General features: G+C 34.5%; 1 protein-coding gene across 7 annotated transcripts in view; it reads right to left on the bottom strand.

Annotated features, from left to right (window-relative positions):
- Positions 1–657: 657 nt before the first annotated feature.
- The window catches only part of LOC412818 (NMDA receptor 2), a 311,909-nt gene continuing 297,470 nt past the window's right edge, over positions 658–15,096 (bottom strand). For 4 of the 7 annotated variants that reach the window (XM_026441777.1, XM_006569470.3, XM_006569472.3 and 1 more), the window contains 6 exons: positions 12,795–12,976; positions 12,177–12,412; positions 10,260–10,453; positions 6,147–6,266; positions 3,473–3,574; positions 658–1,673 (listed from right to left, as the gene is read on the bottom strand). In XM_026441777.1, the coding sequence (XP_026297562.1) occupies positions 1,616–1,673; positions 3,473–3,574; positions 6,147–6,266; positions 10,260–10,453; positions 12,177–12,412; positions 12,795–12,976 (892 nt within the window). In that variant the 3' untranslated portion in view covers positions 658–1,615. Of the gene's footprint in view, positions 1,674–3,471; positions 3,575–6,101; positions 6,267–10,259; positions 10,454–12,176; positions 12,413–12,794; positions 12,977–15,096 lie in introns of those variants that run through there. The other 3 variants (XM_006569473.3, XM_016913073.2, XM_026441780.1) reach the window with 2 other exon arrangements.

The following is a 15,096-nucleotide window of genomic DNA, read 5'->3' as shown; positions in this document are numbered from 1 at the left end:
TCATTTTCTTTTAAATGTTGAGCATATTACGTCCTTGAAATAGGTTTCCATTTTTTAGAATATTTCATTGTTCTTTCTTTCTTTTTTTTTTTCTTTTTTCTTTTTTTTTTTTTACCACAATATACATACTTAACGTGTAGTAGTAGCTCCGTGTGTACATTACGTATTAAATATATATATATATATATATATGTATGTATATGTATACATGACACACTCGAATGCCATTAGTTATATCTCGTATAATACACATTGACGTTTTGACCCATCAAGATTTGGATTTTCTATTTTATTTTATTTTTCTTACTTTTCTTCTTCTTCTTGTTTTTTTTCTTTTGCTGTGTTATCAACATTGTCTTCCTCTTTCTTTCGTTTCGTAACGTTTATTTATTTATTTATTTATTTATTTATTTATTTATTTTTTTTTTAGTCGCCTTAAACTCAGCTCGTTTTAACGAACTATCGTATTTCGGCTCGAGATTTCGTGACTCCCTATTTTTTGAAAAATCGGGAGTTTCGTACAAAGTTTTTTTTTTTTTCTTTTTTTTTTTTAACGAGATTCTCAAAAGATCTAGGAATTTTCAATTATCTATCTATTGCATTGATGCTGCCTGAATATAAATTAACTGCCTTTTTTCGTCTCTCGCTTTTTTTTTCTCCTCGTTACGAATTTAAAAAAAAAAAAAATGAAATCTCGATTTGAAGTCGCGCTTTATTCGATTTTGTCGGAAAAATCGAAACAGTTGGAACGATTGAAAATATATACATCGTATAAGAAATCTCGCAGAAAAGTTTGAACAACGAGGGAAATATTTTCACAGATTTAAGGGAATTTCAAAATTTTCAGCAAACCAAGTATCGACACAAGAAAGTATGATGTAAACAAGCTTGACGTAACATCTTTAAATAACTTTAAATAGCTAAACAACAAGATCTCGCAAACACGCTCAACTTTTCCTTCTTCCACGTTTAATACAATCCATGATTGAATACCAATCTTTTAACACTTTTCTCCCAGCGAAGACGCATATTTCGATCCTCTAAAGGATCGTTCTTTCCCTTGAAAATCATCGTCGAATTATCTCGAAAAAAATCAAAGAAAGAAATATTGTCTCAGCACACGAGACAACATGAGAGAACAATTTTCGCCCAAATCGAGCGTCCTCAACACAACTTGCACAACTTGCTCTGCGACAAAGGAGGAAGAAAAACGTTTCTTTTTTTTTTTGGAAGAAAAAACGTGGTCGTGGAAAATTTTCGCTCCTTTTCTCTTCTCTTCTTCTCTCTCTCTTTCTTTTATCTTTTATTTTGAGAAGAATGATCGTAGATCTCGATGTTTCTCGATTCTTCATAGGCACTGAACGTTCCTTCTCGTGCAACTCGAACCATTTTCTTGTTTCTCTTTTCCTCACCCTCTCTTTCTCTCCTTCGATCCAAGTTTCTCGAGGGTTTCTCCGGGCGTTCGAGGGATGGAGAGGCCTCGACGACGACGAGGCAACACGAGGCGAAAACTCGTTGTCGAGAAATGGAAGCGGAGACGAGACTTTTCCCGCTCCGCAGGGGACGCTTATGATCGCGCTGACGCGGCTGGGCAATCGTGGCCGGCTCTCTACGATCACAGAACTGTCTCCATTTCGGCGATCTCCGTCCTGGCCGTTCCGTCCTCGGGGGTCCTGATATCCAACAATCGATTCCAATTATCGTTAGATTCGAACAAGATTATATGTGTGTTGAATCGGTATAAGGAAAGGGGGAGGGGATAAGTTGAATTTGCAGTGGATTTTCGTTTTTTCTTTTTTTCCAACGATCTGGTTATAATGGAAAGGCAGTTGAGTGATTTTGGATGAAGAAAGTGTTAATTAGTGAAGTTGGTTTAATTTTTTTTTTTAAATTGTAATTTGAATTTTATAAAAAGGAAGGAAGTAAAATCCAAATTTCATCTGGAAAATTAATTGAAAATATTCGAAGGTATAATATACGCGTATAAATCAAATTGATCAAGTTTACTTCATTTTCTTTTTCCAAATTATATTTTGAATTTTAAGAAAGAAAGAAATCATAAAATCCAAATTTCATCTGGAAAATGAATTGAAAATATTCGAAGATACGTATAAGAAATCAAATTGATCAAGTTTACTTCATTTTCTTTTTCTAAATTGTAATTTGAATTTCAAGAAAGAAGTCATAAAATCCAAATTTCATCTGGAAAATGAATTGAAAATATTCGAAAATACGCGTAAGAAATCAAATTGATCAAGTTTAAAAAATTTGAATTTTAAGAAGGAAGGAAGGAAATCATTCGTAAAATCCAAATTTTATCTTGAAAACTAATTGAAAATATTCGAAATAAATATATACGCGTAAGAAATCAAATTGATCGACTTTATTCTTTTCTGAATCATAATTTAAATTTTAAGAGAGATGACGGATTATTTTTAGAGTAACAAATCAAATTGATCAAGTTTAAAAAATTTGAATTTTAAGAAGGAAGGAAGGAAGTCATTCGTAAAATCCAAATTTCATTTCGAAAATATTTGAAAATATTTGAAAATACGCGTAACAAATCAAATTGATCTCTATTTCATTTTCTTTTTCCAAATTGTAATTTGAATTTTAAGAAAGAAAGTGGGATGATGAGAGTAATGAAGGAGATTGTTTAATAAAATCCAAATTTCATGTCGAAAACTAATTGAAAATATTCGAAGATATGCGTAAGAAATCGATCGACTTTATTCCTTTTTGAATCACAATTTAAATTTTAAGAGAGATGACGGATTATTTTTAGAGTAGCAAAGAACGAGAAAATATTAGAAAAATTAAAAGTATACGCGTAAGAAATGTGAAATTCAAGCTCATATGACACAACAAGGAGCGTGGTATGGATGTGTGCGGATTTCGTATTCGATAGCCGAGAACGCGAGGAATTTTGTGGAAGGTACGCGACACGATCGAAAGTTCTCTACGTAAATATTCCGCGCACAACATTCTTCGCCCGGCTGACACATTTCTGTTTGCGGAATGTTTTCGAAATATGCGGAAGCATTAAACTCGAACGCGCGTTAGAAGCGAAAGATTCGAGCGAGATTCGATTACGCGAAAACTAAAAAAGAAGAAATTTGAAGAAATTTTCAAATTTAAAACCAAATAATCTTTCATTATATAATTAAATACGCATGACCACCGCTAGATCGCTCTGCCCTTCTTCAGTCCACTTTCCACTACGTTCCCGTGTATCCACACATCTAACCTCCCTATGACCACGTATTTCACTAGCCTAGCTTTCTTCCCCTAGTTCCATTTTATTTCATTATAATTAAATTAATAAATTAAATTAATTGATATTTCTTCATACGAATCTGTATGATTTATTATAATTTTCGGAAAAGATTCTTCTTCGAATCGATGAATCGATAATAGCAAAGGAAACAAGGACCGTACAACAGGGATTCGATAAGGTAGAAATTGTCCTTACCTATAGATCTCGGGTGGTAAAAACTTGCTGGCGTATTCCGTGCTGACCACGTGGTTCCTGGTCATGTCCCTTGGTCTGGCTACGTCGATGGCGTCGATGAATCTACATTCAAGATAACAATCCCTGTGTGACAATTTGCGGAGAGGAAAATTTCATCGTTTACGTTATCTGTCGTATATAGTATTTATACATATAATACATATGTATAGATAAAGGAACGTGTACGGAATGAATCGTTTCAGAATCTGAGATATCGTTGTTTACAAAAAAAAAAAAAAAAAAAATACATGGAGAGAAAAACTTTGAATATTGGTTATTTTCTCGATTCGATTCGAAAGTTTAAACTTTACTTTTATCTTTCTAAAAGAGATTCGGTAAAAATCTCTTCTTTATTAAATTCTCGATACACTATTTTGAAAATATATAAACATCGTGTATATATAGAGAGAGGATAGATTTGGAAAGATAAATTCAATCGATTATGTGAACTCTGATTCTCTCGAGGAAAATTTTCAGTAATCTCCAAGTTATAATTCACACGTTTATCGAATGGTAAACCGTACGCGGAGAATGGAAGAGTAATCCAGTTTGTAATACGTGATGTAATATCGTTTATACTACGTGGGGATAGAATTCACGAATCGGGTCGAGTTCGCGAGAAGCGTCGAGTTTCACCGACTTTCCAACACCGTTACGAAATTTTGCGTTCGATTTCTCCTTTCTCGAATCGAAATTCGCGTGTGTATTTGTGTGAGAAAAGTCAATCGCATTTTTCTTTCAATTCAGAAGACAAATTCTTATGACTTAATTTTTTAGAAAAGTTTAGAAAACTCGAGGATAAAATTTTCAATTTCTTAATTTTCGAAAAGGAAATAAATAAATATTCCATAAGGTTTCAAATTAAAACTTCAAAATTAAATCAATAGTTATGATAGAAATTTACATAAAATTCCGTTCGAATAATTCACGAAACAAGGATATCTCGGATTCCACTCGAATTCGACTCGTTCCGTACGAACGACTGCACATTTTCTTTTCCTTTGCTTTCCCTGTATTCGCATTAATTTCCTTATCCCGCGATAGATGGCGCATCGGCCTGTCGTCGACCGATTTGTCGTCCCACGCCTCGACCGCCACCGAATCTATCGAAAACTCGTCGTCGTTCAACTCGCATGCCATGCCTTCGAGCACATGAAAACTGTGGGAGGGGAGGAGAAGGAGAGGAAGGAGGGGGCGTAGATCGATACGATGCGAAAAGTTAGTGGAGTCGTCGAGAAAAAGTGTTGTTGTACAGGCAAGCAGATGGATTAGAAGTGGAGAAGAAAAAAAAATTGGAAAAAAAAAGGAAGGTTATAAGTAGAGATAGATATATACAATTTGAATGCGTATGTGCAGAAGTTTCTAAGAAAAAGAAACACTACCAAGCGAAGCGGGGGGGATAATCTACTCTTTCTACTCTTATCCTTTTCTTATCCTTTTATTTCGTTGTTGTCATCGATCCTCGCAGAGCCCTTTTACTTTGTTTTAACGCATACAATTCAATTTAAAATTCTAGGAAATTTTGTTTTCTAATCTGTTCGATGCGATAATATGATAAAATAGGAGGAGGAGTTTCTTTATCCGCAGGGATAAAGCGATAAACGGACAGGTTTTAACGAGCTTTGCGAGGCCGATACCACCCTCCTCTCTGTCAACGGTGCACGGATTTATCGATTAACGTTTAAACGATCGCCTTCCCTGAATCTTTTCTCACGTGCATCCCGTGGACAGTTTGCTTCGAAGCGACGTAGGAACCGATTTTTCCAAGAATAAAAGAAAAGGAATCACGAAACAAGAGATTCAAGATTACTGTCGAAAATCATCGAAAGGGGAAGGGGAACGAGGTTCGTTCGTTCACTCGAGAGAGAACAAACTTTCTTCCTGAGGATGATGGAACGGTTCAGAATTTTCGGATGTGTCGACGAAGTGGTGCCTCCGATCCAAAAACGTCCCCTAAACGCCAGATGTCGCCATTTGTGGTGTCATATACTCTCTCTCTCTCTCTCTCTCTCTCTCTTTCTCTTCCGGAGAAGACGTAACCCTCGGTTTACTTTTTAAACGCCTCGACACCAGCTGGCGAACAAACAAGCGCGAATTTTTCCCGATATTTGGCAGCTGATTCGAACCCCTCCCTCCTCTTAGTTCTTGTGCCAAATTCCAACCTATCCGTGACCCAGTAAATATATTCTCGCGAACCATCGAACAAGCTGAGATCAGCTTATATATATATATAAATTCAGTCCTTTGGAATATTGTCCCAAGGACGTACAGAGTAACGACGAGTATAACATCGAGACGAATAATGATTTTATATATATATACGTATAAAAAAAGCATCGAAACGAAATACATAGAATTTTATTCGAAAAGAGAGCTGGAAGGAGAGTTGAGGGATCCAAGGATTTGGATAGAAGTACAATTTTATACGCACAGAGAGAGAGAGAGAATGAAGGGGGGGACGAGAAGGAGGGCGGGATGGAAGGATTTTACGAGGGAGGAGGATGGGGAGAAATTCGACGCGGCTACCATTCGACGACACATGAAGGAGGGGAGGACAGGGTTCCTACGTCGCCGGGGAGAGTTCTCTTACTTGTTGTCGTTGTTGTTGTTGGTTGTGTGGGCGTTGCGGACTTACGAATCGAAGTATGGCGGTAGCGGATGCGGAGCCTCCACCGCCAATGATTCCGGTTGCGAATGGCGGTCCGAATGGCTTTGAAAGCATCCTCGCCACCAGCCGAGACTTCCGGTTTTCCTCCTTTAAAAAAGCCCACGTGGATATGTGCCAAACCCTTCTCCTCCGCCTCAAACCATCGTCCATCAACACAACCACCTTCAACGTTACGCGCCAGCAACACGTCTCAACGAGATACGAGATCTTCTCTTAACGTTTCCTCTCAACCCTCCCTTCGAGGGAAATATCTTTTTTTCTCCTCCTTCGAGAAATAAAGCGCTCCTTTTTATATGTATTCGAGCAGAATTTGGAACGGCTCGCTCCTTTTTTATCGATCAAACGGCGTGTTATTATTCCGTTGGTCGTGAGAAATTGTTTCCTTTTTTTGGATACGAATCAATTCTAATTTTTGTAGGTTATTTGGTTATTTTGTGGAAGAAAATAAATAATTTTGATAAAAGCACAGAATTAATTTCGATTTTCAACTTTTGAAAATTTATTTCTTCCAACTTGAAGATTCAAATTTGGTTCACGAGCTCAGATTAAAATAATTGATCTTAAGTTTTTGTATAAGTGAATCGTTCATGATCAAATTTCACGAATTGGAATCTCCTATCCTGATTGTAAATAATTTTTCTTCGATATTATTTCTTCTCAAAACTTGAAAATTTCGTTTCATCCTCAAATTGAAAAATATCTCGAATAACTTGGATCCAAGAAATTTCTCTTTCCATCCTCTCTTTTTACAATTCATCGTTCTCGTCGAAAGAACAAGGCGGAAACAAAAATTGGAAAATTCGAGCGCATCACCGAGTTGCGTCAAAGTTTCGATCGCGTTCGATTCGACGATCGGTCTTCGACATAACGCTTCTTTCCGTGATTGTGTCGAATCGGGAAACTTTTCTTTTCCAACCATTCCAAGATCTCGTGTCGTTGAGAAGTTCTGCTTTTAATATACGCGCGTTCTTTCGTTCGCCCCCTCCCTTTTTCTCTATGTATATTTCCCCGCCCAATTTTGCCTCTCCAACTGGTAAACTTGTTAAACAAGAAAATTTGAAGCCGATGCGTGACAGTCTCGTAACTTGATGCGGTGAAAAGTTAACGTGAGTTGATCGTGAGTTTGAGACGATTGCTTATTTTTGATGGATGTTTTGTGAGTTTATGCTTCGAAAAGTCTTTTGTCTTTTTAGAAGCTAAGATGTCAGATATCTTTATAATATAATATACAATATTTGCGTTTGATGTATTTTTGTCGATCAGGAAGAGGGAATAAGTCGAGATGAAATTTTGAAATTCGTTCGTAAAAATTATTCTTTCTACGATTTTTATATAATACTTGAAGCATATTTGAAATTTTCTTTTCGAGGGATGATAATAATAATAAGTCGAAATGAAATTTCAATGTTGGTAAAAATTGTTCTTTCCACGATTTTATAATATTTCACGCATTGAAAATTTCTTTTTGATCAGGATAGGAGAGAATAATGAAATTTCAACGTTGGTGGAAATTATTCTTTCCACGATTTTCGCATATAATTATCTATCCTTATCAAATTTTGATCATGTTTGAAATTTTCTTTTTGCCGATAAAAATATATTGAAATGATATAATGAAATTTCAACGTTGGTAAAAATTATTTCTACGATTTTCGCATTTACAATTATCTTACATGCGTATCTTCATCAAATTTCAATAATATTTTGACGTAAAATTTCTTTTGCTCGATGAGAGAGAGGATAAATCGAAATGAAATTTCAACGTTGGTAAAAATTATTCTTTCTACGATTTTCGCATTTATAATTATCTTATACGTGTATCTTTATCAAATTCTGATAATACTTGATCCATTGAAAATTTATTTTTGCTTTTTGCTGAGGGACAGATTAAGTCAAAATGAAATTTCAACGTTGGTAAAAATTATTTTTATGATTTTTGCATTTACAATTATCTTATCTGTATCTTCATCAAATTTCGATAATATTTAATGTAAAATTTCTTTTGTTCGATGAGAAAGAGAATAAGTCGAAATGAAATTTCAACGGTAAAAATTATTGGTAAAAATTATTTCTATGATTTTCGCATTTCTTTATATCTTTTTTTCGATAATACTTGACGCATTGAAAATTTCTTTTTACTTTTTGTTGAGGGAGAGAATAAGTCAAAATGAAATTTCAACGGTGGTAAAAATTATTTCTACGATTTTCGCATATAATTATCTTACGCGCGTATCTTTATCAAATTTTGATAATATTCGAAATTTCGAAATATTTGAAAATTTCTTTTTGTCAATCAGGGAGAGAATAAGTCGAAATTATTCTTTCTACGATTTTCGCAATATATATTACAAATTCAAGATAGGGGGATGGTTAAACTAAATATCCATGCAAATAACTATAAATTTTACAAAAGGGAAGTATACTAATGATCAAATATATCAAATAGAATACAATAACTCGAAGCTGTCGAAATAAACTGTCTACCATAAATCTAATTTCAATGGGAAATCAAACGAGAGTGAGAGAATTCTATCGATTCCATTCCATATGGGGCTGTTCTAGTAGCACGAGTCAATAATATTCGCAACAACACGACAAATGCCGCTACCAATTCTTCTTCTTCTTCCTCTCTAAAATAATCATCGATCCTTCGTAAATGCAATCAACTTGGAAGTCAAGAATCAAACTTGTGGAAGTCTCAAACTTACGATCAACAATCGCAAGAGAATGGCGCAGGTAAATAAAGTATAGGAAACGAATGGTACGCTCGTGCCTCGATATCACGATTAGGCAAGTGGATCGATTTATTTCTATCAATTTCGACAAATTTAAATTTCATGGAACGTGTTCGAAAAAAAAAATTAAGATCAAAATGAATCTTCGATGAATAATTTCAATATTTCGAACGAATAGCTGTTTTGCAATTTTCATCTCCAAGTATACTTCTTCTGCTGAGAGAATAATATTTTCAGAAAAAATTTCTCCAATTTTTTTTTTTAATTTTCACTCGATCCCATCCCTACTCGTAATGTATCCACATACGTATATGCGTTTGAATGCATACACGTGTTATATATAAATATATGTATATATATATACATATATATATATATATATATACATTTTAGAGACTGCATATATACGAATTTAATATACGTTCGTAGATAAGTGCATGCTGTGCGAGCCAGGCTCCAAGTGACGTCAGAAAATATAACGTAATATAATTCAGGATTTAATCTCGATTTGCAGGTGTACGAAAATGACATTAATTAGTTAATTAAACCGTCGTGTTGTTCGAATTATTCTCTTGAATCAATGCTAAATCTTCATCGATATCGAATATTTCATTTTCAATTTTAAAGAACGTCCATATTCCACGTGTACACTCGTAAGAGAAGTACACTCTGTGTTTGAAATCTATCGAATTTCTAAAAAAAATTCGAACGAAGAATCATCGTTTTCTCGATATCTCTTTAAATTTCTCCGTTCGAAGGACAAATGTTCGTTCACGCGAATCGAGTTCGAATCCCTGAGTTTGGTTATCGGAGGACAGGTGAGAGATAAATTATGCAGTAGACATGCGCAGATCTGCCGTTCACGGGCCCACTTCCGACGTACTCGTGAAACGCGATCGAGCAGAGGAGGAGAGGTTTGGAACGGAAAGGAGCTTTCCGTGGAAAGCTTTCTTTGGGTGGAGCGACAAAACGCGTTGTTGTGCTCCGTTTTCGAAAGGTGGCGCCTCTCAAAGGAGTGTTGGCTTTGATTATTGAAATATAACTCCCTCTTCCTCCCGTTTCTCTCCTCTCCGTCATCTCTGCTCGATCATCGAGCGGATCTCGAGCGATCTTGGAATGTTTCTCCCCTTTCACTTCGTCAAAACACGATGAATTATTACATTTCTCTTCGAGCTCGTTCAAATTGTTTCGAGAAGAGAAAGAATCAAGATCGCAAGTCCATCGATTTTTTTCGAGATCCTCTCGGAAAATAAGCAAAAGAGTCTCGTATTAGTTTTTTTCAATCATTAGTTTTTCTTTTTCACACGAATTAAACTCGAAGGAAGGTAAGTTTTTAAAAGCTTACTTGGCTTGGGGAGGTTTTATCCCGTGAGCCTCAAGATCCTTCTCCAACTGTCGTATCCTGATCCTGGCCATGTCCAATTCGTGCTTCACCTTCCACAAATGCGTGTCGCATATCGGATCCCTGCATCTGTGGTACCTCAGGATATCCTGCGCCTCGTACACCGCGCCACGGAACGTCAACGACTTTCCCATACTCTTCGAAACAGATGCGATAGTAATAATAATAAAAGCAGTACAAATATATATTGGATTAATCGGATTTAGTCGTGATTTACAAAGGGCAGAAGAAGAATCGTCTTCTGATCATCGAGTAGAATAGGATAGTTTTGATCGAACGAGTATAGATTCAGAGACAATCATGGTTAAACAAATGGAAGAGTAATGTAAAGGAAGGATAAAAGTATGTCTCTGTGGTTATGAAGTCTTACTTTAAAATATAATGTTGATTTATAGAAAGTGAGATTGTTTAGAGTAAAAAGAAAAAGAATAAAATTAAGTGCAAGGATTTTTCATATAAAATTTTTTCACTTTCGTAAGCTTCGATAAGTTTTATTATTTAAATATTATTATTTATTATACTGTGTCACAAGAAAAGTTCGAACGAAATCGAAATTCAAAGGAAAGGAAGGGAAGCACGCGCTCTAAGGGAGAGTTGATTTATATTTTCAAAATAGATATAATAATAATATAAAAGTAGTGAAAATACGAAATATAGTCGGACTAATCAAATAATATTCGTAACTTAACAGAAGAAGACGATCATCGAGCAGAATAGATAGAACAAAATTCAAAAAAAGGAGCAAAGTAGAAATCAAATTAATTTCTCTTCAAAAAAGATAATAACAATGATAAAATAGTAGTAATATAAGATATAAAGTAGTAAAAATATAAGATATAGTCGGAATAATCGGATAATACTCGTAACTTAATAGAAGAAGACGATCATCGAGTAGAATAGGATAAGGTTCGATGAGTTTTGTTATTTAAAATATATATTTCGAAAACGAAAACGAAATTCAAAGAAAGAGCGAAGTAGAAGTCAAATTGATTTCTCTTATATCTTCAAAACAGATACAATAACAATGCTAAAAGTAGTAAAAATAGAAGATATAGTCGGACTAATCAAATAATACTCGTAATTTAACAGAAGAAACGAGTAGATCGAACAATCACCCAGTAGAATAGGATAAAACAAAATTCAAAAAAGGAGCGAAGTAGAAGTCAAATTGATTTTTCTTATATCTTCAAAACAGATACAATAAATATAGATACATAAATACAGATACATAACAATACTAAAAGTAGTAAAAATAGAAGATATAGTCGGACTAATCAAATAATACTCGTAATTTAACAGAAGAAACGAGTAGATCGAACGATCATCGAGTAGAATAGGATAAAACGAAATTCAAAAAAGAAGCGAAGTAGAAGTCAAATTGATTTCCTTTATATCTTCAAAATACATATAATAACAATAATAAAAGTAGTAAAAATAGAAAATATAGTCGGACTAATCAAATAATACTCGTAATTTAACAGAAGAAACGAGTAGATCGAACGATCATCGAGTAGATAAAACAAAATTCAAAAAAGAAACGAAGTAGAAGTCAAATTGATTTTCCTTATATCTTCAAAACAGATAATATAATAATAGATAGATAATAACAGATAATAATAATAGATAATAACAGATATAATAATAATAATACTTTATATTAAGAAACTTTATTCCTTAAAAACGTGGGGAGAAAGTATCGTTCGATCGTTCGTGTGGAGAAGACGATACATTTTATATTTTCGTCCTGTGCACGAGATAATAGAAATTTATCTAGAGGAGGAGGAGGTTAAGGATGGAATCGATATTGAAAAGTATTGAAATATATATATATTTCGATATCGGGATTCGAAATCGGCTTACCAGGCTGAAAAGCGCGCAACAACCGCCGCCGTCGCTTCGCGCCAAATGCTGCCTTACGTATTTGAAGTACAAATGTTCCAATAGCAGGAAGGCGGCGGCAAGAAGGATTCCCATCATTAATAAAAGGAAGGCGGACAAGAATTGTTCGAGCGCCAGGGGATCGCTGCTCTTTTGCACCTCTTTGCCCGGTTTGCACGTCCCCGTCATCCAATACCTCCTCAGCCGTTCCAAGTCCCCTGCAATTTTAGTTATACACTTCCCTTTTTTAACGAACGCGTGTATGAAAAATGGGCGTAGAAAGGGGTGAAAAAAAAAAAAAGAAATAAAGTATCTCGACTTGTTTCGTTGAGAAGGGACGAGGAGAAGAGAATCGAATTGGGTCGTCGTGAGAAATTTCTTTCTCGTCCAAGAAAAAAATTCTCAAATTATATTTTCAATTTCGAAAGAAATTGAAGATGTAGGGACGAGGGAGAAAAAAAATATTCTTCTCTAAATTGCGCTTTTTTTTCTTTCGAAAATAGCAGCTTTGGGAGAGTTTTTTTTTCAATCTTGGAGAATTATGAATATCTTGTTATACAAGAAGAAGATTTTGGATCGAAATGATGGGGGTATAGATACCGTTATCCCTGTAGTCGAGGAGACGTTTGTTGAACATCTGCAGGTACTTGGAATTCCTGGAGAAGGCGAGGCCGTATCCGGTCATGGCGTACCAAGATCCAACGGTTAGCAATCGGCAATCCTCGTCCTGCGCCACCAGATAGTCGAGGACCGTTCCGTCGTAAATGAACGCGTCCATCTCTCTATCGAAAAACGAAGAGTTGCTCAGAAAATTCGAAACGGCTCGAATAAGGATCTTATTCTTCTTTTACTTCGATACTTCATTCCTCCAAGCTTTCTTCTCGCTTCTTGATCGAGAAATTTCTTCTAGATTTAATTATTTCTAAATTGTTAAATTGTTAATTGGTTACCTCGTGGTTTTATTTTTTGAAATTCTCTCGCCAAAAAATTGAGAAAGAAATTTGATTGGAAATTTCGATGAAATCGAAAGAATGGGCACTTAACCTACTAACGTTGCGCATTAACGCAACGTTCCATTTTTACTTTTTCTTTCTCTTTTTTCTTTTTTCTTCTTCTTTTTTTTTTCGTTATTGAATTTTATTCCTTTAATCGCGATTCTAAATTTGGATTTTGCTTAGGATTTTTTTTCTTTCTCTCTTTTCTTTTTTCTTCTTCTTCTTTTTTTTCGTTATTGAATTTTATTCCTTAATCGCGATTCTAAATTTGGATTTTGCTTAGGATTTTTTTTCTTTCTCTCTTTTCTTTTTTCTTCTTCTTTTTTTTGCGTTATTGAATTTTATTCCTTTAATCGCGGTTCTAAATTTGGATTTTGCTTAGGATTTTTTTCCCCACTCCTAGATTTTTTGTGACAGAAAACAGAAAGATAGAAAAAAAAAAAGAGGAAGGATTAAAATAAACGACAAGAAAAGAAAATCGTCGGGTAATAACCGTAAGAGCGGAGAAGTTAATTGCGCGATTCTAAAATTAGCATAAAATCTGAGACAAGCGTGTTCCAACTTTGATCTAATTAAACTCGATCCAACGTTTCCAAATTAGTTTTAATCCGAATTTCATTAAAAACTCCAACTTTCCACGTAATAATACTGTGAATTTAGGTAAAAGCTTATCTCCTTCCCGCTTCGTCCCTCTCTCCGGAAGAATCATCTATTCCCCATTTCGCGCTCTGCAATTTACACTCGCTTGTCGCGCACACCTTTCGCTCGCTCCGAAACGCGGCTCCATCCACCGATCGCGGCCAAACCCGATGGAACTAACTCGCGGAGATTAAACGAGCAGTGCAACTCTCCGCCGCGGAAACTTCGATAACGAGCCACGTATACATAATACGTTCACATCTACCGCGGTTAAGCGAGCATCCGGCCAAGTTTTAACGCGATTTATTAAAGTCTTACTTTCGTTGCGCGCGAAACATTCGATTCTTTTTTCCCTCCCGTCCTTTACTCTTGTTTTCTTAAAGAGATTCATTATGTTTAAACGCATAATATCTAATTCTTGTGTTCTCACGTTGGATTAAATTTGTTTCTGATATAAATCAAATGGAAAGGTGATATTATAGTTATATTTAATACTTTTGTTATAAATTGTTTGTAAATAGTTTTTTGAATCTGTTGTACAAGAAAAATATCTAAAATCTATCTAAGATTGGCATTTAAAATGGAAAGAAAAATGGAAAAAGATTCAAATAATAATATCTTAGGATATCTTAGGAAAAACTAAGATTGGAATGGAAAAATCCAAAATTTATTCAAAATTGGAATTATGAAAAATGGAAGGAAATCCAAATAGTAATATTTTAGGATATTTCCAAAAAACCCAAAATTTATTCAAAATTGGAATTATGGAAAATGGAAGAAAATCCAAAGAATATTATGATATTTCCGAAAGATTGGAACAAAAAACCCAAAATTTATTCAAAATTGGGATTATAAAAAATGAAAGAAAATCCAAAGAATCTTAGAATATTTCTGAAAGATTGGAATGAAAAAAATCGAAAATCTGTCTAAGGAAAGAAATCCAAATAGTAATATTTTAGGATATTTCCGAAAAACTAAGATTGGAACGAAAAACCCGAAATTTATTCAAAATTGGGATCATGAAAAATAGAAGAAAATCTAAATAATAATATTTTAGAATATTTCCTAAAAACCAACATTGGAACGAAAAAATTTAAAATCTATTCAAAATTGGGATCATGAAAAATGGAAGAAAATCCAAAGAATCTTAGAATATTTCTGAAAGAATGAAAAAAATCGAAAATCTGTCTAAAATTGGAATTATGAAAAATGGAAGGAAATCCAAATAGTAATATTTTAGGATATTTCCAAAAAACCCAAATTTTATT

The sequence above is a fragment of the Apis mellifera genome, linkage group LG7 (genome assembly GCF_003254395.2).
Source record: "Apis mellifera strain DH4 linkage group LG7, Amel_HAv3.1, whole genome shotgun sequence".
NCBI lineage: Eukaryota > Metazoa > Arthropoda > Insecta > Hymenoptera > Apidae > Apis > Apis mellifera.
Note: the sequence above shows the minus strand (reverse complement) of the source record. Positions and strands in the feature narration are given on the sequence as shown.